This window comes from Giraffa tippelskirchi, chromosome 6 (genome assembly GCF_054371585.1).
Source record: "Giraffa tippelskirchi isolate mGirTip1 chromosome 6, T2T-mGirTip1v1.2.pri, whole genome shotgun sequence".
Lineage (NCBI taxonomy): Eukaryota > Metazoa > Chordata > Mammalia > Artiodactyla > Giraffidae > Giraffa > Giraffa tippelskirchi.
In genome coordinates, this window is record NC_137280.1 from 97,096,987 (window position 1) to 97,121,229 (window position 24,243).

The 24,243-nt window shown below is 54.4% G+C and overlaps 2 protein-coding genes and 1 long non-coding RNA gene across 19 annotated transcripts in view; 1 reads left to right on the forward strand and 2 right to left on the reverse strand.

Annotated features, from left to right (window-relative positions):
* LOC145510001 (uncharacterized) overlaps nt 1–2,127 on the forward strand; it is a 4,533-nt gene extending 2,406 nt beyond the window's left edge. Inside the window, exon 2 of the long non-coding RNA XR_014056601.1 lies at nt 2,001–2,127. This is a non-coding gene — a long non-coding RNA (uncharacterized LOC145510001). The remainder of the gene's footprint in view (nt 1–2,000) is intronic.
* The window catches only part of ZNF554 (zinc finger protein 554), an 18,952-nt gene extending 16,439 nt beyond the window's left edge, over nt 1–2,513 (reverse strand). For 6 of the 15 annotated variants that reach the window (XM_081499921.1, XM_081499917.1, XM_081499919.1 and 3 more), the window contains exons 1-2: nt 2,457–2,513; nt 2,011–2,127 (exon numbers count right to left, since the gene is read on the reverse strand). The gene's annotated coding sequence lies outside the window, so the exon portion shown is untranslated. Of the gene's footprint in view, nt 1–2,010; nt 2,128–2,232 lie in introns of all 15 variants that reach the window. The other 9 variants (XM_081499920.1, XM_081499918.1, XM_081499914.1 and 6 more) reach the window with 3 other exon arrangements.
* On the reverse strand, nt 2,233–21,646 carry THOP1 (thimet oligopeptidase 1). Of its 3 annotated transcripts, XR_014056598.1 has the most exons (14): nt 21,504–21,646; nt 18,607–18,819; nt 16,109–16,257; nt 15,104–15,211; nt 14,568–14,670; nt 12,411–12,571; nt 11,682–11,817; nt 11,127–11,493; nt 10,821–11,022; nt 8,871–9,057; nt 8,611–8,739; nt 7,831–7,967; nt 7,455–7,667; nt 2,233–2,831 (listed from the first exon to the last, which is right to left on the reverse strand). XR_014056598.1 is itself a non-coding variant. In XM_081499885.1 (13 exons), exons 1-13 carry the CDS (start codon nt 21,517–21,519, stop codon nt 7,512–7,514), a joined length of 2,064 nt encoding a protein of 687 aa, XP_081356011.1. In that variant the 5' UTR covers nt 21,520–21,646; the 3' UTR covers nt 7,187–7,511. The 3 variants fall into 3 exon arrangements, 2 of the variants coding, with proteins under 2 accessions (XP_081356011.1, XP_081356010.1); XM_081499885.1 differs by lacking the exon at nt 2,233–2,831 and having other exon boundaries at nt 7,187–7,667; XM_081499884.1 differs by lacking the exon at nt 2,233–2,831 and having other exon boundaries at nt 7,187–7,667; nt 8,871–9,163; nt 10,771–11,022.
* Between the last annotated feature and the right edge of the window lie 2,597 nt (nt 21,647–24,243).

Sequence of the window (24,243 nt, forward strand, 5' to 3'; positions counted from 1 at the left end):
TTAAAAAACAGAGACATTACTTTGCCAACAAAGGTCCATCTAGTCAAAGCTTTGGTTTTTCCAATAGTCATGTATGGATGTGAGAGTTGGACTATAAAGAAAGCTGAGCGCTTAAGAATTGATGCTTTTGAACTGTGGTGTTGGAGAAGACTCTTGAGAATCCCTTGGACAGGAAGGAGATCCAACCAGTCCATCCTAAAGGAAATCAGTCCTGAATATTCATTGGAAGGACTGATGCTGAAGCTGAAACTCCAATACTTTGGCCACCTGATGCGAAGAACTGATTCATTTGAAAAGACCCTGATGCTGGGAATGATTGAAGGAGAAAGGAGAATGGGACAACAGAGGATAAGATGGTTGGATGGCATCACTGACTTAATGGACATGAGTTTGAGTACGCTTCGGGAGCTGGTGATGGACAGGGAGGCCTGGCATGCTGCAGTCCATGGGGTCACAAAGAGTCGGACATGACTGAGCGACTGAACTGAACTGAGGTCATATTGGGGTAGAGAGTGTCCTAATGCAATATGACTGGTGTCTTTAAAAAGACACACAGACTTCCCGAGTGGTCCAGTGGTTAAGACTCTGCTCCCAATGTAGGGGGCCCAGGTTCGATCCCTGGTCAGGGAACTAGATTCCACATGCCACAATTGAGAGTTTAAATGCTGAAACTTCCCTGGTGGTCCAGTGGTTGGAAGTCTGCCTGCCAATGCAGGGAACATAGGTTCCATCCCTGGTCCAGGAGGATCCCACATGCCTCAGAGCAACTGAGCCTGCATGCCACAACTGCTGAAGCCCACTCACCCTAGAGCCCATGCTTCACAACAAGAGAATCCACCACAATGAGAAGCCTGCATACCACAATGAAGAGTAGCCACCACTCACTACAACTAGAGAAAGCCCATGCATAGCAATGAAGACCCAGCGCAGACAAAAATAAATAAATAAAAATTTTTAATGGGGAAAAAAATAGACATGTGGACTTCCCTGGTGATCCAGTGTCTAAGACTCCATACTTTCAATGCAGGGGGCCTGGGTTCGATCCCAGGTCAGGGAACTAGATCCCACATGTGCAATTAAAGATCTTGAATGCTTCAATTAAGACCTAGTGCAGCCAGAAAAATAAAAATATTTTTTAAAAAGAGAGACACACAGGGAGGAGGTCATGGGACAAAAGAGGCAGAGACTGGAGTGATGCGGCCACAAGCCAAGAGACACCAAGGACTGACGGCCACCACAGGAGGCTGGAAGAGGCAGGAAGGACCCTCCCCTGGAGGCTTCAGGGGGACCAGAGCCCTGTGACATCTTGATCTATCTGCTCTCAGGACTTTAAATTGCATCTGATGGTAATGAGTTCAGGACCCTTTATCCCTTTAGAGCTCTTTCAACCAATCCGCTCCCACCCTTGGGTGGTTCAAGGGATTCCCCCTCCCTTGTGGTTGATGTCAGTGACACGGCTTGGCCCTCATTCACCTAGGCCTCTGGCACCTGCCTCAGGGTCTTACCTTTCAGGGTTCAAACCACTGAAACTCTGTCCTTTCTCCACAAGAAAGGGCTGATGAGGGCTTCCTAGCAGGGAAAAATGCAATCCACCCCTGGAAACAGGAGGCACTGGCAGAATGCTCTGCTGCGACCTCCTTCCTGAGCAGGGGTGTTTGGATATCAGTGGAGTGGACCCTTCATAGCTTCTCATTGGAATCACAATGCTAAGGCTAAGCCAGGGTCTCTCCTCCTTGACATCTACACTGGGGCTGGATCGTCCTGGGCATTGTGGGGTGTGGAGCAGCATCCCTGGTTCCATCCCCTCCATGCCAGGAGCCCCCCAGGTCCTGACAACCACAGACGGCCTCAGACACTGCCCAGTATCACCCCTCCAAGGGGGCAAAACCACCCAAGGTGAGAACTCCCCCTTGGGTTTGCCCAAGCGCCCAATGAGTCTACACGCAGGAGTCTGGGCGTTCGGTTTACTCCATATCCCTGTAACATTAGGCCTCTGAGAGCTCCATTTACCTCACAGCAGAGTTTGTCCCACGGACCTGTCGTGCAGGGGTATTTTCACAGGGCAGGTGCTGTACTGTTTCACAGGGTAGGTGCAAGCTGCCCGATTTCTCTGACTCTCCTTTGCGCCTGCAGTGTGACAGGTGGAGCAAACCCAAGGGTAACAGTCCAGGCCACACCTCCCGCTCGGGACCCCTCCCCAGACCCCGTCCCGACCCCTGATAGCCTAACTACCCGCACAGGCACGGGGGCCAGGCTCGGGGGCCGCATCCTGTCTGCGTGGCCCGGATGAAAGATGCCCGGGAGCTGCGGCCCCCGGTGTGGGTGCAGGTAACCCACAGCGCAAGCCTAGTCTACCCGAGTCCCGCCGCGGAGGAGGCGCTCAGTGCAGAGTGACCCGGGGACCCGTCAGCACCCGGCCTGCCCGCGCCCACCATCGGCGACCCCAGTTAACTCACACAGCCGTTGTCGCCCTGGGACACGCGCCCACGACGGACAGTGCGCTTGCTCACCACGAGGCCATGAACTACAAGTCCCAGAAGGCTCCGGGCGCGATCCTGCGTCTTTGTCCCCTGGAGGCAGCTGAGTTGAGTCACAGCGCCCTCTCTGTGCGGGCGGTGTCTCCGCAGGATTGAGATACCTCCTGTCTCAGAGGACGTCCTCATGTCCCAGTCGCACACGCGCGCTCCTGGAGCAGCTCAGGCGCATGCGCGGATTTCTTCGCTAAGGGAGAAAATCCAGTGGCGGTCTAGTGGACTCCCGGCTGCCACTGCCTGGGGCACAGGTTCGATTCCTGGTTGGGGGACTGGAGCCCACATGCTGCGTGACACGGCCTAAAAAAAATAAGGGTGAAAATTCAGTATATTCAGCACTATGCCTGAGACATAGATTTGCCAATAAAACAATAATAACTTATTATTAGCTATTATTCATTAACACATTAGTAAATGTATAAGCCACTATATATCAATATTATTGTTTTAATGATAGTTTATTAGTAATATTAATATTTTGACTTATGTTGTGGTGGTGGTAGTTTAGTCACTAAGTTGTGTCTGACTCTTGTGACCCCATGGACTGTAGCCTCTCAGGCTCTTTCGTCCATGGGGTTTTCCAGGCATGAATACTGGAGTTGCCATTTCCTTCTCCAGGGGATCTTCCTGACCCAAGGATCGAACCCAGGTTTCCTGCACTGCAGACAGATTTTTTACCAACTCTGCTACCAAGGAATTCCCTAGATTTATGTCAATAGTATTCTATTAAATAATAAAACTACCAAGGTTAATATATTAATATAAGTTGGTAATATAGTCTTAAAACAAAACTTGCAACCTCCAGAATGGTGAAAAGCACATTGTTGGTGAAACCACCAAGTCCATGGTCATTTGTTATAGTGTCCTGAATGAGCTCAGACAATGTGTTGGACGATTTTTCAGCCCATCTTTTTCAGACTGACTTTTCCAGGCTTAGCCCATGACATGGAAGGTGTGCTGCCTGGATTCCTCCTTCAGGACTGAAGGTCCTATTCTTCCTGCAGCTGAAATGCTGCTGACCAATGTGAAGTGAAAGTTGCTCAGTCGTGTCTGACTCTTTGCAACCCCATGAACTATACAGTCCATGGAATTCTCCAGGCCAAAATACTGGAGTGGGTAGCCTTTCCCTTCTCCAGGGAATCTTCCCAACCCAGGGATCAAACCCAGGTCTCTTACATTGCAGGCAGATTTTTTTGCCAGTTGACCCACAAGAGAAGCCTTGCTTAATTCAAAATAATAGGGACTTCCTTGGTAGGCCAGTGGGTGAGTGTTCGTCTTCCAATGCAGGGAATCAAGGTTCAATTCCTGGTTGGGGAACTAAAAGCCCACATGCCACAGGGCAACTAAGCCTGTATGCTGCAACAAAAGATCCTGCATGCTGCAATAAGACCTCGTGCAGCCAAATAAATATTTAAAAATATATATCATTCTAGATACAAAGATTAAGAGCCACTATCATTATCCCTGTAATCCATAGATACTTCATCTGCTAATAAGGCATGTTTATTGACAAAACTTCTTTTGCTGATTCCCCACTCTATGTGCAGCTAGAGCTAAGGTTCTGGGTTCATGAAGATCCCTCAGTTAGGGAAACTCATCTGCTGTTTCAACTACATCAGTCGTCCATGTAGGGAGATTTCCAATCAAACAGGTAGGCACCTGCAGAAACATTGTCTCCAACCACCCCAAACCTTCCCCAACAATCCAATAAAATGTCTTGGACTTGCAGTGTCATGTTTCTTTAATCTTATACTGATTGTTCTTTTATTCGCTCAGTAAAAAGACTTCCTGCCAACCCATCATTATAATTATTAGGATCTCCTTTTTGTTTGGAATGTTCTCAGCACTGCCTAGCTAATCCTACCTAATCCCTAATCAGGAATTCCCTATTTCTGAAATGTCATGGAACATGAATGAAATCAGCTTGACTTAAGAAGCCAAAACTCTCAAACAGGAACAATACACAGGCAGTGCAGCCATGAACTGGGAGCTGTCCAAGTGCTGAAACATGATACAGAATGAGACAGGGTGCCAATTAAAAACTGTTCTGCGGGCGTGCATTCTAAATCGCTTGTCATGTCCAACTCTTTGTGACCCCATGGATTCCCATGGGGACCCCAGAGGACCCCACAGGCTCCTCTGTCCAAGGGATTCTCCAGGCAAGAATGCTGGAGTAGGTTGCCATGCCCTCCTTCAGAGGATCTTCCCGACTTAGGGATTGAACCCATCTCATATCTCCTGCGTAGGCAGGTGGGTTCTTTACCACTAGTGCCACCAGGGAAGCCAAAGAATTGTTCTACCCTGTAGTAAAATACATCTGGGCTTTCCTGGTGGCTCAGTGGTAAAGAACCCGCCTGCCAAGCAGGAGATTGGGTTCGACCCCTGGGTTGGGAAGATCCCCTGGAGGAGGAAATGGCAACCCACTCTAGTATTCTTGCCTGGGAAATCCAATGGACAGAGGACCCTGGCGGGCTACAGTCTGTGGGGTCACCAAAGAGTTGGACATGACCTAGGGACTGCTGCTGCTGCTGCTGCGTCACTTCAGTCGTGTCCGACTCTGTGCGACCCCATAGACGGCAGCCCACCAGGCTCTGCCATCCCTGGGATTCTCCAGGCAAGAATACTGGAGTGGGTTGCCATTTCCTTCTCCGACCTAGGGACTAAATAACAACAAAATGTATCTATGTTCTAAATGGATATTGAGTCCATCAGAAAACTGTTAGGGAGGACTTCCCTGGCGGTTCAGTGGTTAAGACTCTGCTTCCAATGAAGGGTGCATGGGTCGATCCCTGGCCAGGGAACTAAGATCCTGCATGCCACATGGTACAGCCAAAAAGAATTATATATATACAATTATATATAGATATATATTCGAATACATTGAATTTTTAAATCAAAGTTATGTGCAGAAATTCACTGAAGGGAGATCCAATGCCCTCTGCCTAAGAAATGTATTGTTTTGGTAATGACCATGTCAATTGTCTTTTCATTCTTTACCTTTCACTCAACAGATATACAAGGTTTGGAGCAGCTTTTATCAAACCTGACTTCTGACCCTCTTTGGATGCATCACTCTGGGTCAATTCCTTTAGGTGATCAATAAAATATTCAAAAGTGCTTGGTTGTACTTTCCAGCTATGAGTAACAGAATAACCAACTCAAACTACCCTTTTAAGGAGGAAATTCTTCATCTCCTTTAACAGGACATGGAGATACACTGGAGTAGGGGCATGAAGGGAGGGAGGGAGAGAGGGGGCGTGGAGACAGGTGCAAAGGGAAGCAGGTGGAAACGCCCTGGGGTATCTCTAAACTCTTCCCTCTTCACTTTCCTGCTAAGGCCAGACAGCCTCTGCAGCCACAATTGACGGCTGAGGAGCCTGGAGGAGGGCATGGCAACCCACTCCACTATTCTTGCCTGGAGAATTTCCACAGATAGAGGAGCCTGGCGGGCTACAGTCCATGGGGTCACAAAGAGTCAGATGTGACTGAGCGTCTGAGCACACTCAAACCTGAATCTCAGGAAGGTGGCAGCCAAGGCTACTCATCCCCTTGCCCCCTGCCCATCCAGGCCTGGAGCTAACCCTGTTTCCTGCTACCATGACACTGAATTAGCAGACACGTACTTTTAACATACACACCCTTCCAAATGTGGTGTTTGTTCTGAGACTCGACAGAGGCCAGGAGCCCGGGAAGTCTTGGGCAGATCCTGCCCTCCATCCCCCTAGACTAGAACCTCCTCTTCTCCCCATCTCTCTGCCATAGCCCCGAGCTGAGCAAGAAGGGACCTGGTAGGTCCTTGGAGGCTCCTACAGGGTGGGGCACTCTGCCAGGCCCAGCCTTGGCTCTGCCACGTCTCAGATGGAGTCTCTGGGATGTGATCAAGGATGCACTCTGGCTCGCAGGTGACAAACGTCTGCCCAAGCTGACTTAAGCAGAAGGGACCCAGTGGCTCAAAGTGCCAAGTGTGGAGTGACGATGGGGTCCTGGGGAGGCCTGCCCTCATGGCGTGGGCTCCTTTGTGCTGAGTGGCCTCTGTCTAAGGACAGCTTTGTCTGCCTGACAGCTCACACTCTCCAAGTCTGGGGGGAAAACAGAATTTCTTTCCCCAAACTGCTTCAACAAAAATCATGGGCCTGACAGCACCGGCCTCAACTGGACTACCTGTCGATGTCTGGACTGAACCCTGTGGCTGGGGAGATGACCCACATGGCCTGCTTTAACCTGGGGCCCCCGACTCCCTCTGGCATGGAGGGGTCCCCAAGAGTGGGGATGCCATGGGCAGTTCAGGATGTGCAGACGAGAGTGGTGCGCAGGCCAGTGGCCACCTGTGCTCAGCCCGGCTGAGGTGGGTCTCCCAGGAAGCCCTATTCACCCGACAGCCTAACCCTGAAGCTTGAACCCAGAGCCCCACTGCCCATCCCAGGCCAGACCCACTCCCTGTGTCGCCAGTCTATACTGGATCGGGGACTTCCCTGGCAGTCCAGAGGTTAATACTCTGTGCTTCAAACGCAGGGGGCATGTGTTCGATCCCTGGTTGGGGAATTAGGATCCTGCATGCCATAACGTGAGGCCAAAAAACTCCAAACAAACAAAAAACAACCAATCGGCCACAGCACTGCTCCTGTGGTGGGAAGGAGGCAGGCAGAGATCAGGACTGAGTCTTTTTTTTTTTAATGGCTGCATTTCAAAGAACTGGTTTTTAACTAGGAAAACTCCCAGGAAAGGGCTGCATTAGTGCAACAAAGAGGAGTCTTGACCAGACAGGAGACTTTCCAGACACCTCCAGGTGGAGACCTTTCAGCCCATGCAGGCCGATGGAGACACAGGGACTGGGCAGGGGGGAGGGGGATGGACACGCAGCCCCTCCCCCTCCCCATCCTTGGGCTGGAGTCCCCCACCTGCCCCGACTGGGCACTAAGGCACCTGGGCAGGCAGCACGCGGCCTGGTCCGCCAGGGTAGGGGGCCAGAGTCCCGTGTCATCAGCAGGCTGGCGGCTCACAGCCCTCCACCTGCAGCCCTTTGCTCAGGAGGAAGGCGTCCTGCTTGGGGTCACGACCCAGGAAGAGCTTCAACATGACGCTGGCGTCCTCAGAGCCGCCTGGCCTCAGGATGCAGCTTCTGTAGTCCATGCCAACCTGCCAAGAGGGTGCGGGGCTGGAGGAGGGCCGCACACCGCTCGCTGGCTCCAAGGGGCCCTCAGCATCACCAGGGAGGAAGGACACCCAGCGTCTGGGTGGGCGTCTGCGGGCGTGGGGGGCAGGAGCTCTCAGGGCAAAGGGGCCCAGGCTGGCCTCTCACCTTGCCACTCAGGATGCCCTCCTGCTTGAAGCGCGTGTGGAACATGTCAGCAGAGTACACCTCACTCCATAGGTAGCCATAGTACTGGGCATCATAACCACCCGCCAGGTGGCCAAAGGTTGCAGGCATGTTGGTCCCTAGGATGGACACGGAGAGGCTCTGGTCATGGCCCCTGGACCCCCTCAGGATTTTTCCCAAGAGAAAGGCCTCAAAGCAACCCCGTCTGAGGCCCACGCCACAGGAGGGGAACTAGTCTAACACTTCTAGCAAATGGGGGTCTCATGGGCAACTCACAGAGGAAAATAAGTCTTTGCCCACTTTCTGCTGAAGCTCACAAGGGGTCACCCCAGAGCACCTTACAAGGTCAGCTGCTCAGACTGATGAGTCAGGGGTCGCAGTGGACAGTGGGGAGCGTGCTGGCTACCATGCTCCCTGAAGGATGTCTTAGAGGCCCACAGAGGAGTGAACGGTGAGTATACACCAACACACGCATGTTCAAACCTCCACTACTCATACATCTGGGTACAAACCCTTTCTTGACCCCCTGGGCTTCTCACAAAGCATGTGCAGAGCTGCCAGCCCACTGTGGCCCCCATGCGCCACAGCTGGAGTGACAGGCCCAAGGACTGTGGCGGGATGAGCCCAGAGATCAGTGGCTCCTCCTGGGCCTTGGCCGAAGCCTGTCAAATGGTCCCCACTTCATACATTCCTAGATGACCTTCCCCATCTGGGCAGTGGCACCACCCCAACCCCTAAGGCACCCAGCTAGAGCATGGCTACCTGGCGTGGCGGGGACCCCAAGGATCTCCTGGCACAGGCGGGCGTACTCCTTGGCCGGGTCTGCGGCTGTCTGCGTGTGCAAGGCCTGGTCCACCTTAGCCAGGACGATCTGGCGCAGGTTGAAGAGACCTGAGCGGGGTGGGGGTGGGGAGATGGGGTGCTGGGTGTGTGTACAGGCCACTTCCCTGGGGGGAGGGGAGGAAGGAGGTGGGGTGCTGGGTGTTTGGTGTCTGAGCGGCTCCTTCCTCCCTCAGCTGCACCTGTATTGGCTTGGCGGGACTTGATGAGCTTGTCCAGCAGCTCCTGGGGGATGGCGCTGCCTGTGCGGTAGTGCTGGGACATCCGGAGCAGCGGCTCTGCCTCCCACACCCAGTTCTCCAGCATCTGCGACGGTGCCTCCACAAAGTCCCGCTCCACATGCGTCCCGCTGAACATGGCAAACTCGGCCTGTGGGGGAGGGGGGAACTGTAGGACGACCCGACCAACCCGGGACACAGGAGGCAAGGAGCCTGCCATCCAGCTGGTCACAGCGTCCCTCCCCACCCACAGAGCCCTAGATGCAGTGGATCTAGGTGGCCAGCAATAGCAGGAGCTCCTTTCTCCTCTTTCCTGCATCTGACATTCTTCCTGAAGACATAGTACCTGATGGCAGTATGGCTGGAACCCAGGCCTGGCAGACACAAGGCCAGGTGGGCTGGGTGACCTGGCATGTTCTTCCTGGGACCCAGGGAGGCAGGAAGATGTCACTGGCACCCGGGTCACTGGACCCCTACCTTTGGGTTCCAGCACCAACTGCAAACCAGCATCCTTCTCAGTTTATTGACTACCCCATGTGTGCATTCTTATGTTTCTGGGGGTGATTTCTCTGTTCTAGAGGGGCCCCCCAGTGTAGGGTGAAGTGCTATCCAGTGTCTGGGGTGCAAGAAGGTGGTGAGGTGCTCATGGAGATAGTGTGTGTGTCAGATGAGCTTTGTCCAGGTGAGGGTCACAGCCCTGCCAGCCAGGGGCTCGGCATGACTGAACCAACAGCTGGTATCAGACCAGGTGTCGTTAAATAGAAACACAGAGCACATGAAGCTTGAGTGAGGATCAGTCCTGAAAACGAGGTGACAAAGACTCATGGGAGCCTGGCTCTGCACTGTCTGCAGGGGCGGTGGCTCAGTAACCTCTCCCTCCACGTTCACGGCAACTTTATAGCACAGAACTGCCTCGAACACTGAGAATCAGCTATACTGAGAAAGACATGATGGCTGCGAGGGAGGCATGAGGGTCATCGGCAGAGAAGCGGCCCAGGGACAGCAAGTCATCCCTGAGTGGATTGCGAGGAAGCTGCACAAGGGGAGGGGTGTGAAGGGGGCTAAAGCTGGTGGGGGCGAGGACTGGGAGACCCCCACCCTCACACCATAGACAGTAACACCAAAATGAAGAGTTCAACTACTAAACTCGCAGGAAAAAAATTTAGAAGAAACTCTTTGTGTCTTGAGTTAGAGAATTTGCAAAACATGCGAAGAAACATTTAACAAGTTCAAAGTCAAAATATTCTGCTCAGAAATACAGCAGAAGAGGTCCCTCCACACCCGGAAGCATCGCTCAGCCATGAAAAGGAGAGAAGCCCTGACACTCGTTACCACGTGGACGGACCCTAAGAACACAACACTCAGTGAGAGGAGCAGACACAGAAGGACACGCAGGGTGTGATTCCACTGATGGGAAATGTCCAGAACAGGCCAATCCATAGACACAGACAGTGTGTTCTTGGTTGTCAAGGGCTGGGGGGGAGGGGTGGGGGTAGTGATAGCTAAGGTGCATGAGAGACATTTTCGGGGTGATGGAAAATTCCCAGAACAGGGCACTGGGATGGCCACACAGCTTGGTGAGCTGTTCTGAACTGTCTCCTCACGCTCCGGGGCAGCTTGAGTGAGCATGCTCTCAGGCTGAGGGCTGACCGCAAGAGGGCCGAGCACAAGCTCATGTGCAGCCGGGTCCCGGGGATGGACGCTCATCTGGGGGCCCAATGAGGAAAGTCCCTGGGACTTAACACATAGGGAACTGGCCCTGCTTATGCTTTTACCCGGGGCTCCCAGCTTCCAGAGCCACAAGGATATCCCTTGCTGTCGTTCACACATCCAGGGCGTGGGGTTCAGGGACGGAAGCTGGTACCAACCTGCCTGTGGACCACCACGCTCCGGCCTCCCCTCCCCCACACCCACCTGGGAGCAGAGCTGGTGCATCACGTGGCCGAACTCGTGGAAGTAGGTCTCCACCTCATCGTGCTGCAGCAGGGAGGGCGCATCGGGTGTGGGCTTGGTGAAGTTGGCCACCATGGCGGCGATGGCGATCTGGCGGCTCCCATCCTTCCGTAGGCAGCCTGGCTGCAGGCCAAAGCAGGCTGCGTGCCCATACTTGCCTTCCCTGGGTGGGGACAGGGGACGTGGGGTCAGTCTTGGCCGCTGAGGGTGGGAGGAGCGAGTGCCCAGCCCAGCCCAGCCTGGCTGACAGGTCCCCCATGCACACACCGGGGGTAGAGGTCCAGGTAGAACTTGCCGATGAGCTTGCCCGAGGCCGCATCCCGCACGGCATACAGCGCCACATCCTCGTGCCACACGGCGGCGCCCTCCTCCAGCTGGAAGCTGAGGCCCAGGAGCTCCTGGTAGATGCCCAGCAGCCCGCGTGTCACCACCTGCATGGGAAAGTACTCCTTGAGTAGATTCTGGTCCACACAGTAGCGCGTCTCCTCCACCTGGTTCATGTAGTAGCGCATGTCCCAGGCGTTGATGCACCCATCGAAGGCCAGGCCACGCTGCTCGCACTCCACCCTCTTCAGCTCCAGGATCACCGCCCGCTCCTGCTCCCCGAGTGGCTTCAGCTTCTGTGCCAGCTCATCTGTGGGCGATAGGGGGTGTGTGAGGCTCAGCTACCTCCCTGGGCCGCCCCCAGCCTCCACCACTCACCCCACATGGGACCCCCGAGGGTGGACAGAGCGGGGCTTGCAGGCAGCACCTCGTCCAGTTGAGGTGGCCCCCAGCCCTCACACCTCCCCCCAGGCACCTAGGACAAGGGGGTGGGGTTACCTAGGAAAGTGGCCACCACCTGGCTGGTCTTGGCCATGTTCATCTCTAGCACGTAGTCGGCATGCGTGCTGAACCCCAGCAGACGGGACTTCTGAGCCCGCAGTCTCACCAGTTCCCTGAGAATGGCGCAGTTCTCCTAAAGCCCACAAACGGACAGGTAGACGGTAGCGCTGGAGCCACAACCCAGGTGTCCGTGGGAGGGCTCTCAGGTTCCTGGCAGCCATGGCTAATGCCCCCACGACCCCTCCCCAACCCTCACTGCCTGGATTTCTCTGCACTTGGTCCTTTCATAACACATGGTCTTTATAACCCATGGGGCCTCCCTGGGCTCAGGGCTCTGCCAGCACCTGAGGGCTTCACTCAGCCTCCCTAGCTTGTGGGACAGACAGAGTGACATCGACCAGGTTCATTTACAAGGAGAAACAGGCCTGTTCACAACAGAACAGGAAACCTAACTACACCCAGAAGCTGACAGAGAACATCCAGAAGATAAGGGGCCGGGAGCTGGTGGCCAGCAGTGCCGTCTCCACAGCACCAAGGCCCTAACCGAGGACTCTGCCCCAGTCAAGTCCATGGCCAGGAGAGGGAAGTGCCAACCCCTCCCATCCAGACCAGCCCTGGGATTGGCAGGCTCAACAGCCCTTGGGGGCTGAGCCAGACCCGGGGACGCTGAGACGGCAGCCCGAGACTGGGCCTGCTGGGCACTGAGCAGTGGAGGTAGTTCCTTACCTCCTTGCAACGGCAGTTGAAGGCCTCCTCCACTTTCCTCCGGGTCTCGGGCACATGGCATTTCTTCAGGAGGGGAAAGTAGTGCGGGTACTTGAGCGTGACCTTCAGTTTCTCATCCTCGGTCTTCTCCAGTGAATTTAGAAAGTCTTCAGGGAGCCCTCCTGTGGGGGCCAAATTGTGGGCTCTGAGAGGACTGGCAGGCCGCCCAGCTGAGGTGGGAGGGGTGGAAGCCCCCACTGCATGGGAGATGAGGAATGCGATGCCAGACTGGGCTTCCCTGTGCCCTTTGCATGCGTCTGCACCCAGAGGAGCAATGTTGAGGGCTCTCCCACCTCAGAGCTCTGTTCCCTCATGATGCCCTCAGGGAGGGGGAGGTGGAGCTGTGTCCCGTCACCCCAGGTTACCCTGCACCCCAGAACAGGCGCCACCCTGGGACAGCATGGGCTGCTGCCTCCTCCCATGTCCTTCCTGGGTGAGAGGCCGGAGCAGGAGGTGGAACCTGCCAGGCGGGTTTCCCAGCTCCGGGCGACTGAGGGACCCAGGAGCAACAGCTCCCTGGCAGCCAGACTCAGTTCCAACGACCCTGCTGGGGCCAGGCCAGGGAGAGGACACAGCGAGCCCGGCCCAGCACGCGTCCAATAGGAGGTGCTTCAAGAACTACAGGGACACGTCCATTTGAAGGGGCCAAACTGGGACAATTAGCATCTAAGAAAGTGAGGACAGCAAGGACACCCCCAGTGGACAGACCAGGGCCTGGAAGCCCGTGGATGCGAGGACATGGCCGGGGCTGTGGGGGGCTAGTTCTGACATACGGGAGGACACCCACTAAGACAGGGACAGGACACGAGCCGGTGACAGTGGGAGGAGCTGCAGCCTTCAGGATTCCTGGGAGAAATGACTGGACATGAGGGTAAAACAGCTGACACTACAGAGGCGATGCCGAGTAGAAGTCAGTTTAGCCCCAGGATGGGGACTTAGGAAAAGAAGACAGGGTTTTATACATGTATACACGACTCTCTTTAGAGGCTGGGGTGGGAAGAAAACAGAGACACAACACACTACCTACGTTCCTGTAAAATGACACTCCAAAGCCTTTCGCAACCCGGAGAAATGACCCGGCATAGCTCCTGCTCAGCTGGGACTGAAACTCTGCCAGGCGGCCACACATGTCCAGCTGCCATCCCAGCCCCGTGAGACTGGTCGCTGGGGCTCTGAGTGGCTGTTCCACGTGCTGGGGGTTCACATTCCTGCCCAGGAGGCCAGGCTGAACTAGCCGGGCCCTGGGCTGGACAGTGGGCAGAAAAGCAGCCCCATAGGACGGTGGATTCCAGAGGCCTGGGATGGCCCTTTGGCCTGAGAACCTTGGGAGCCACGTGGGCCTTGCTGCCCGGGGACACAGCATTGGGGACAAAAAGTCAGGGCGGCAGAGGTCAGCGTGATGGACCTGAAGCTCCTGCTCAGGACAGAGCACATCTGTGTCCCTGAGTCCCTGCCGACCAGAGGCCCAGGCAGTATCACAGCATGTGTGACAGCGCCGTCGGACCCCCGGGCAGGGCTCACAGCCGCTGCCCACCTGCCTGGATTCTGCAAAATTGTCAGTGTGGGTAAAATGGAAGCAAGTCTGTCAAGAGGGAAGGCGTCTGGAGAGGTCAGAACGGAACGTGAAGCTTAACTTGAACTGACTGGGGCCAGAAACATAAAGATAGTAATCAGGATGGGTGGGGACCCCATCCCGAGAGGGCCAGTACCCGGGGACACAGGAGGCACCATCCCTGGTGACGGGTCTGGAGGCCCTGGCGCAGGAGCTGCACACACACAGGGAGGCTAGGCCCAGGAAGCACATGGGGTCTCCCTGGTACTATTCTTGCCACTTTCCCACAGGCACCAAGTTTTCAAAATAAGGCATCTGGGGAAGAAGGTAGAAGCTGAGAAAGCCTCCCAGGCCCCAGGCCTTCAAGCCCCCATGCACAGCCAGACTGGGAGGGCACCATGAGGTTAAAGGATTGTACCTCACAGAGCAGGGTAGGGCAGAATCTTGGCAGACAGACCCCGGCCCTCACCAAGTAAGGATCCAGGACCTTGGGCTCCTCCAGTGAAGAAGGCCCTCCCAGGGAATGCTCCCCTCCTCCACCTGTCACCCTGTGCACCTGCACGCACCCAGCTCCTCGCGTGTGAATGGCAGGAAGGTTGTGTCCTCGTTCAGGTTCTTATTGAAGTCGATGCACAGGAGACTCAGCTTCTTCTTGATGCTCTTGATTTTCTGATGGAAGAAGACTGTTGTGAGAGTCCAGGGGAATGGAAAGAGTGGGGGTTCTAGATTCGGGGCCCCCCCAGGGGTTGTGCTGAGCTCAGATAACTGAAGCCTAGACCCCGGCCCCCTGTTCTTGCTTCCCAGTGATCAGTGAAGGACTTGGAAGCAGGGGTGCCCCATAGAGACCACCACTCTCAGAGCCCTGGGGAATCTAAGCTTTGGCCATCTTAAGGGACCTAAGCTGTTCATTCAGAGTCCATCTGGTTTTCAGAAACAGAAACTGACCAGCCTGGGTTCAGGAACAAGGAGGAGGGGTGCTGAGGAAAGAGCCGGCTCCCCTGGGCCCTGGGTCCTGAGCCCTGAGACAGGGTGGGGGCTGGGCCTGGGCATGGGGGTCGGGCCTGGGCATGGGGGTGAGGGTCATCACAGGCTAGGCTCTCACTTCCTGTGTCTCCTCTGGCAGGTGCAGTCCATTCCTCCGGCCCAGTTTGATCAGTCGCTCCAGGTACCTTGATGCCTCAGGTCTCAGCGAGTCCTTCTGGACCTTCTCCTGGAACAAGAAAACCATAGAGACGGTGCTGAATACCTTCAAGGCTGTGGAGAAGCAGGATGTCATCACTGGAAGGAATGTAGGACGGTGCAGTTGCGCTGGAGGGGAGTTTGAAGGTTTCCTGAAAAGCGAAACTTCCTAACAAAGCAGCTATCACAGGACTCAGCACTGCAGGCCCAGGCACTGACCCAAGGAACCATATTCAAGTCCACATAGGACCTTGCGTGACTGGGGACAGCCCCAAACCAAAGTTGCTAGGGGCCTCCCCAAGGCAATGGGTGATGGGGCAGCTGTGTCAATGCTAGGACCCTACTGTGACATTGACCTGTCACAAAATGTGACTTCAGGGACAACCGGGCAAAGCCCAACCGGGACCTTTCTGAATCGTTTCTTACAACTACATGTGAACCTACAATGGTCTCAATAAACACATCAGTTAAAAATGGCCTGTGCTTTCTGAGGCCCCCGCCCCCGAGTCTGCACAAAGTACCCCAGGGCCTCCCTGGTCCCAAGGCGGACATGTCTGGCAGGTTCTAAGAACCACCCACCAGCCATGCAAGGAGCGTCTGCAGTCCCGTCGCAGGCAGCAGTGCCCGGCCGGCACCGCCAGAGAGGCAGGAGATGCACACACCTGTCACTGGTCCCTTCACCTCACGTGGGAGATGGGATGAACCTGTGAGGTGACCCCAGCAAGGTCAGGGACGTGAAATGACATGTGCACGTGGGAAGGCATTGCACGCCTCTCCTCCCTCCCGCTTGTCTCTGTCACGTCTCTAACGTTGTCTGTTGTGGTAAAACAGTCCCACTGCCCCCTGCAGGGCTCTGTCCACCTCATGAAGCCTGGTAGTGGGACCTCTCCACCTGGGAGGTCCACACTCTGGCCCGGCCCTCACTCACCTGCAGCCAGACGATCCTCTGGTACACATCCTGCCTCATGCTCATTTCCACATCGAACTCCGACAGCTTCTTGTCCGCCTCCGTGCTGGCTGTACGGATGTCCTTGGAGGGAGAGACGTGCTGGGGGAAGTCAAGGATGTTCCTCTGAACTGAAACGGGGAGAGAGGACAGGTGAGAGAACGGCCCTGCAGGGAAATGGGCAGGTGCAGCCCTGGGTGACAGACGAGTGTGGTTAACCTTGTCCTCAGGGACTCATGGTCCAGATGGGACGGGACTCAGCTCTGGACACCTCAAGCCGAGAAGGATGGGAACAGGGAGCAGGATGAGACCAGGAGAGGCTGAAGGGACTCAGCGCCAGAAAGGCACCCCAGCAGCCCACGGCCACGCTGCAGGGCACCAACAATTTTATACTTCATGGCGCACCATGTCTGTGAGATAGGGGGTGTGTGGCGACTGTGAGAACACACACTTCCGCTGCGTCACCATGTGACCCACAGCCCCACACCCAGGTGGATACCCGAGAGGAGCAGAACACTGTCCACCCAAAAAACTGTCCACACACCATCACAGCAGTGTGATCCGTAGTGACCAACAGTGGACACAACCCAGATATCTGTCAGCAGACGACTGGACACACATGTGCCTCTGCACACGGGAGCATCACTCAGACATGAAAAGGAGAGAAGCCCTGACACTTGCTACCACATGGACAGACCCTGAGAATATGATGCTCAGCAAGAGAAGCAGACACAGAAGGACACACAGTGTGATTCCACTGATGGGAAATGTCCAGAATAGCCAGGTCCACAGACACAAAGAGTGGGTTCACATCATCAGGAAGTGACTGCTAATGGAGATGGGGGACCTCTTCGGGGTGATGGAAGGTTCTAGAATTAGATACTGGTGGTGGCTGTATATGCTAAATACACTAAAAACCAATGAAATCTAGGCTTTATGTGGGAAGATTACATGGTATGTGAAATGTATCTCAACAGTTCTTTTTGGCCTCACCGAGTGGTATACATGAACTTAGTTGCCCAACCAGGGATTGAATCTGCGCCCCCAGCAGTGGAAGCGTGGAGTCCTAACCATCAGACCACCAGGGAAGCCCCCTTCAACAGAGCAGTTTTTCCAAAAGTGTGTACTTTGCAGGGGGGAAGGGGCCTGAAGTACCATCATGGTTTGGTGGCTTCCATGGCCCCAGGCCACTGAGAACGTCCCAGGGCTGGTGGGTCAGCTGCACAGTGGAACCTCCAGAGGTGCTGACCTGCTCAGCTAACTGGACCAAACACAGCAGGGTCTGAAGGGGCCCTGACACCAGCTGCCTGATAGCGAGCCATGAAAAGGACAGAGGCGGCCTCTGTGCATGTGCGATTTGAATGCTGTGGTGGCACTGAGCATGACAACAGAACAGCAGAGTGCGGGATTAGTCCAGGCGGCTGGTTGCGCCGAGGGGGCGCGGGAAGGGGCACCAGGCAGGGCTCAGCCTGTACTCAGAGAGCCCAACACCCAGCAAAGCAGGGGGAGGGGCTTCCCGGGTGGTCCAGTGGCTAAGACTCCAAACTCCCAGTGCAGGGGGCACAGGTTCAATCCTTGGTCTGGGAACTAGATCCCACATGTCTCATGACACAGCCAAAAAAAAAAAAAAAAGTAAAAAAATAATTTAATTTGGTCTACTGAGGGGAGATGGAAAGACCACATGAGTGGGGGTGGAGAGACTAGATCTTGTCTGGTAGGGTCACGCCCCAGATGGGAATTTGCACCAACCAGCCTCCACAGCCTCCTGCCGGAGATGAGAGGGGAGACTGAGGTCTGTCCCACCCCAGCAGGTGACTGGGGGGCAAAACTGGCCTATGGGGTCTTGATCCACTGCCTGCACCATGGCCCCCATGGGGTGGCCCCTCTGGAGTCTGAGCGTGCAGCCGGGCCCGGCACACCCAGGGTCATGCAGCATCAGGAACACGTGAGGATCCTGCAGCCGGAGTTCAGGGATTCTAGACGGTTCTCAGAGAAACAGCTTTCCCAGAGATGCAAAGACAGGGGTTTCCCTGGCTCAGCGTTGTCTGTCTCGTCAGCCTCTGCAGAGGGGGCTTGGGAGGTGGACCGGGGATCTGTCTGACCACACAAAGTTGGAGGACAGACACCCACGGATGAGAGGAGGGAAGGAACTCCAGAGTGACGAGAAGGGTGCCCCAGGGCATCAGGTTACCCAGAGCACAAGGGGGTGGCAGGGGGCAGAAAACCAAAGGGGACCAAGTTCAGCTGCTCGGAAGAAACAAACTATCCCTGGGGCTCCAGTTTCAAGGCTGGTAGGTGAGCTGGTCTGATGATACCCATTCTGGGCCCTCAGATGACGCAGCCCCAGGGGATAGTGCAAGCCAGCTAGGCCTGGCTGCCTCTCGCTGACCAGGGTCCACCAGGAGCCTTTCCCAGCCAGTGCCTCATTCCAGTGGGTCCCCGGGAAGGAGGTGGCATTGCCAGGTCTGGGCATGGCTCACCTGTGTAGGACACCTCCACATCAGCCAGTGCCTTGAGCGTGTTCTCGTAGGACACATCCTGGGGCTCCTGGGCGCCCACGCGGTCATACACGCGCTTGGTCTGCTCGATGAGATCGGTGGTAAGCTCCGCGATCTGCTGGGCACTCAGGTCCCACCGGAGGTGGTTCACGGTCGAGCACGGCGCCGCCACGTCCAGGGCATCCCCTGTGCAGGCTGGACCCAGGAGACAGATCCCATACCCAGCAGGTCTGTGTCAAGCCCGCAATCAGGGTCAGGGTAACAGGGCGGGGGAAGATCCCAGGGCTGTGTGTGGATGCTCAGCGCAATCGGTCCTCAAGCATAAGGGGATCCTGCCCCCAGGGGACACTGTGGTTGTCACAATCAGGGAGTGATACCACGGCATCATTGGGGTCAGGCATGCTGCTCAACACCCCAAAGTGCTCAGGACAGCTCCCCCAGGGTCAGCCCCCAAAGTCATCAGTGCTGAGCATATACCTGCATTTCACTGAAAGAACACCTGCCTGCAGGGTGGCACCCGGAGTTCCCTGAATGTGACACGTGACATGTGTACTGTGTTACTTTTCTAAAAGAGGGGGAGGCCCTGACAATCAAGACTTCCCCAGCCCTCCCCGCCCCTCAAGAGTTTTCTGGATGAGAGGAGTCTGGTCTCTACCGACAGCTGTCACTTAAAAACCTTTGGGTGGTGTCCTGCGGTGTACTTGCCCTCAGTGGGTTCCAAGACAGTTCTGTCCTCCGCACCCTAGGTCGCCCCATGTCATAGATGGGAACTCTGAGATCGCCTGATCCCACAGCCAGCAAGCGATAGGGATGGTTCAAAGTCCGGCAGCCTACTTCTGCTTCCATGCCATGAACTAGCAGATGGCACTCACCTCATCTTTGGAAATCTGCATGCCCTGTGGTCAGGTCCTGTCCCCTTTTCAGGGCTCCACTCAGGATTAAAGTTCGAACCCTTTATCAGAGTCTACACCTGCGGTTGCCAAACACTGTCCCAACTGTTTCTGTTTAGCCCCTGAGCTAAAGGTGATTCTGTTGTGACCAAGAAGTTGTGTGGCCTGCCTGCCAAGTCTAAACCACTCGGCCCTACACAGACAGGTTCACTGACCCCTGCTCTACTTGGTCCAGACTCTACTGGGTCCAGCATGGCAGGTTTGGCCAGCTGGTTTGGCCAATTTCTCTGTGCCCGGCCACATAGGCTTTCTTCAAGAAGTTTCCTGAGCCTTCCTAGAGTTGTCCCCTCTGCCCAGAACCCTACCATGTCAGTCTTCCTTTTCACATCCCTTTCTCAGAGAGGCCCCTGATGGTGTTCCTATAGCATCTGTAGGTTAGCAATGGCTATACCTGTCTCAAGCTACCTGAGTTAATGAATAAAGCCTGTGCTTTCCCTCCAGCTGGGTGTCGGACACCTAACAAGCAAACAGAAGGGGCTGCTCCAGGAAACGTCTACCAGTGCTTCATTCCCCCTTCTGGGAGGCAGGAGTGGTACAAGGCCACGTGGTCCTGAACTCCCTGCTTTTCAAAACATTAGGGTGGGGGTGTCTTTGCAGGAAGCTGCTGGCTCAAGCCTGTGTTTGGTGTCTCTGGGTAGCTTTTTTTTTTACAGTATTATCAACACTTGTGGCTGGATCATTCTCTGTGTGGGGCCCTCCTGGGCACTGTGGAATGTTGAGCAGCACCCCTGGTCCCCATCCATGCGATGCCAGGAGTACCCCCAGTCATGATGACCACAGCTATCCCCAGACATGAGTCCCACAGGAAGACACAATCACCCCAGCTGAGAAAAAAAAGAAGTCCCTTAAATCAATAGAGATTAGATTTTTCTGGTCAAATGGCTGCTTCAAACTTGGGGAAAATCTTTGCAGAACAATTTGGATTTCAAGAACTGCAGAAGAGGGACTGTGAGTCTGTATTCGAGTTGGCGGTAAAGGAGGGCTCCAGGAGCTCAGGAAAGGCGGGAGATCTGATGAGCTGCAATTGTCAGGAAAATCTTTTGGTGGAGCTAGGGTTTGAAAACTTTGAGCAGGCATGTTTGTAAACATTCACTGTCACCTACGTGCCAGGTCTCTGATCTAACAATCCTGAACCAAAGAACGCAGACTACATTCCTGCCTTCCTGAGGCCTGAATAACCGTAATTATGATTATCATCATTAATACAATTATCATCATCATTGCAATAGGCCGCAGAGAGAACTGGGGGAGGATAGGTTGGGCAAGATAAAATTTGAGCAGGCCCTACTCAACATCCTGGGCGACTTCCTAAAACACCGTTGGTATACAGGTGACATTGCTCCCCTCAAGGAAAACGCTTCTGTGGCACCCCATTGCGCTTCACATAAAAGGGACCTGCAGCTGTGCTCTAGCCAAAATGACTTGTTGCTCCCCAAACGTCTTACTCGTGTGCTTACCTCCCTCGCGGTTCCCACCACCTGGGACAGCTGCTTCTCCCCGCCAAGTCCAGGCTGAATGAAATGCCACCTCCTCCGAGAAGCCCTCCAAGACCGCCCTCCCTAAAGAAGCACCAACCAGCCCTGGCACCGATCACTGTCTAAAGCGCCCCCCGGCGCCCCCGCTTGCTTTTTGCCTGTCGAACGTTCGGCTGTGTAACTAAGTCTGGAACTCCCTTGGAGTCCACCTCAAGGCAGACCAATCCTCAGAAGTAACGGAGTTTGCCGAATGAGTGAAGCGCTGAAAAAGCTGGATCATTCATTCGGCAACCGAGGAGGCGGGGTTCCAGGCTCGCCGACCCCCATCCCCAGCCTGGGCCCAGGTCACTCGAGGGTCACTGGCTCCGTTCTAAGGCCCCAGGGGCGACCCCGGGGGAGCGGCACGGGGCTCCCGGGTCCGACGAGCGGGGCCACACCAAGAGACGGCCTGTACCTGCAGGGGGCTTCATAGCTGGCGGGTGTGCACCGGCAGCCCCTGCCTCCACCTGGTCCGTGTCTGCGCAGCGGCCGGCAGCCTCCGTCCACTCAGCGATCGCAAATGTCCAGACCGAGGCGCCCGCCGCCCGCGCGCTCACTGAATGCTGGGAGACGCGTGCGCTGGAGGGCAGGGCGCTTGCGCACCCTAGCTCCGCCCAAAACCCGTGGCGGTGCTCCAGACGGCTGACTCTCTGTGCGCCTGCGCCGGAACCACCCCCGTCCGTCATTTGCTCTCGGCGGTGAGAGGGTGGAGCCTTCGGGGAGGCGAAGGAGAGGAGTTTCCGTGGAAACCCGCAAAGCTGGCGCCTCCCAGCTTTTTCGCTGGGCTCTTTCTGGCGGTAGTTGGCTTGGGCTTCCAGCTCCTGTATTAATTTATATTAGCCTCCTTTCCGGAGAAGGCAATGGCACCTTCAAGTATCTAATGAATAAAGAAGGTGTGCCACATACATTAGCTGAAACCAGTTGGTCAATAAAATTAAACACACATTTACTTAAAAAACAAAAATGTGTGTAAGCAAGTAAGTGTTGTTGAGAAAGCTTCAGAAAACGGATCCAGGACTTCAAACAACAAGTGTTTTGAAACAGTGCAGTTGCCTGACCTAGGAATCATTGGTTAAAACACAATCTTGAGACGGTCCAGAGGTTAGGACTCTACTCTTTCACTGAAGGGGGCACGGGTTTGATTCCTTCTCCACAGGGCCCCAAAGAGTCGGACACGACTGATCATGCACGTATGCATAGGAAACAAAGCGCAGTGCGCAAAAAAACCCCTAAAATATCAACCTTGAACCACCTGAGTCACCCAGAAAGAAACTCACGAGAATTAAATATGCCCCCAAACCCACCTCCTTTATTTATCCTTCATTTCTGCAAAAGAAATGAAAATACCCTGGGGTGTTAAGTGTGCGTGCATCTTAAGTAGGATAAAAATGAATTGGGAGAACATTTCTGGCAACTTTACCCCTAATGACGGTCATTTAGTAGGGAATTTCCCACTACCCACCCTCGATTTTTTTCTGTCTTGAGAGCGTCAAGTTTAATTCTACGTTAGTCTTCATTTTCGCTGTTTCCTATAGCTGGAGTGCTTTTCTCCTGTTCCTCAAATTTACCTGTGGAAGAGAGACCCTCCCTAACCATCCCAGCCAGTTTACCCCCCAATCACAACACACCACGTTTTCTTCATAGTGCTTGCCACTGAGTAAAATTTGTTCATTTATATACTAGTTTATTCAGTTCAGTTCAGTTCAGTCGCTCAGTCGTGTCCGACTCTTTGCGATCCCATGAATCGCAGCACGCCAGGCCTCCCTGTCCATCACCAACTCCCGGAGTTTACCCAAACCCATGTCCATCGGGTCAGTGATGCCATCCAACCATCTCATCCTCTGTCGTCCCCTTCTCCTCCTGCCCTCAATTTTTCCCAGCATCAGGGTCTTTTCCAATGAGTCAACTCTTCGCATGAGGTGGCCAAAGTACTGGAGTTTCAGCTTCAGCATCAGTCCTTCCAATGAACACCCAGGACTGATCTCCTTTAGGATGGACTGGTTGGATCTCCTTGCAGTCCAAGGGATTCTCAAGAGTCTTCTCCAACACCACAGTTCAAAAGCATCAATTCTTCAGCACTCGGCTTTCTTCACCGTCCAACTCTCACATCCATACATGACCACTGGAAAAACCATAGCCTTGACTACACGGATCTTTGTTGGCAAAGTAATGTCTCTGCTTTTAAATATGCTATCTAGGTTGGTCATAACCTTCCTTCCAAGGAGTAAGCGTCTTTTAATTTCATGGCTGCAATCACCATCTGCAGTGATTTTGGAGCCCCAAAAAATAAAGTCTGACACTGTTTGCTCTGTTTCCCCATCCATTTCCCATGAAGTGATGGGACCAGATGCCATGATCTTAGTTTTCTGAATGTTGAGCTTTAAGCCAACTTTTTCACTCTCCTCTTTCACTTTCATCAAGAGGCTCTTTAGTTCTTCTCCACTTTCTGCCATAAGGGTGGTGTCATCTGCATATCTGGTTATTGATATTTCTCCCGGCACTTGATTCCAGCTTGTGTTTCTTCCAGCCCAGCTGGAAGATGTACTCTGCATATGATGAGTACTCATGATGTACTCTGCATATAAGTTAAATAAGCAGGGTGACAATATACAGCCTTGACGTACTCCTAATGTACCGAAATACAAGGTAATGAGAGCAAACATTTGCCTTTATAGTTGGCGTGCATATTCGTTGACTACTAGGCACCTGCTGTGAACAAAAATCTGTGAATTATTATACTTTACTCTGATGGACTGAATGAATAAAATAATGCACTTGTAGGAGGATGGATGGGTGAAGAAATAAACAAATAACAGTTGCTCACATTCAAAGATCGCCTACGATACTCCAGGCGCCAGATACCCAAACGCAGCTGCACCACGTGGCCGAGTCGGCACCACGTGACGACTCCGCCAGCCCACAAGAGTCCTCCACCGTCCCATGATGCACCACTCCATTCCCGCTGTAGAGGACAAGTCAGTCCTGATTTCCGGCCTCCATTCACTCGCAGTGGTTAGTTGCCCTAACGACCAGCTTGTCCCAGCCTCTAAAGTGCGTCACTTCCCCCTACGCCAGCCTCGATAATTGGCGCGCCTGCGCTGAATGAAAGCCAGAAGTCGCTGGCTCCTTCTGCGCAGGCGTCGCAGTTGGGGGGC

What these genes read in the sequence shown, in the direction of transcription:
- THOP1 (XM_081499884.1), bottom strand. An exon ending in GGTGGTCCACAGGCAGGTTG is followed by an intron (nt 9,164 to 10,770) that starts GTACCAGCTTCC and finishes CACTGCATCTAG; the next exon opens with GGCTCTGTGGGTGGGGAGGG. An exon ending in GTCCCGCCAAGCCAATACAG is followed by an intron (nt 8,740 to 8,870) that starts GTGCAGCTGAGG and finishes CACCCCGCTCAG; the next exon opens with GTCTCTTCAACCTGCGCCAG.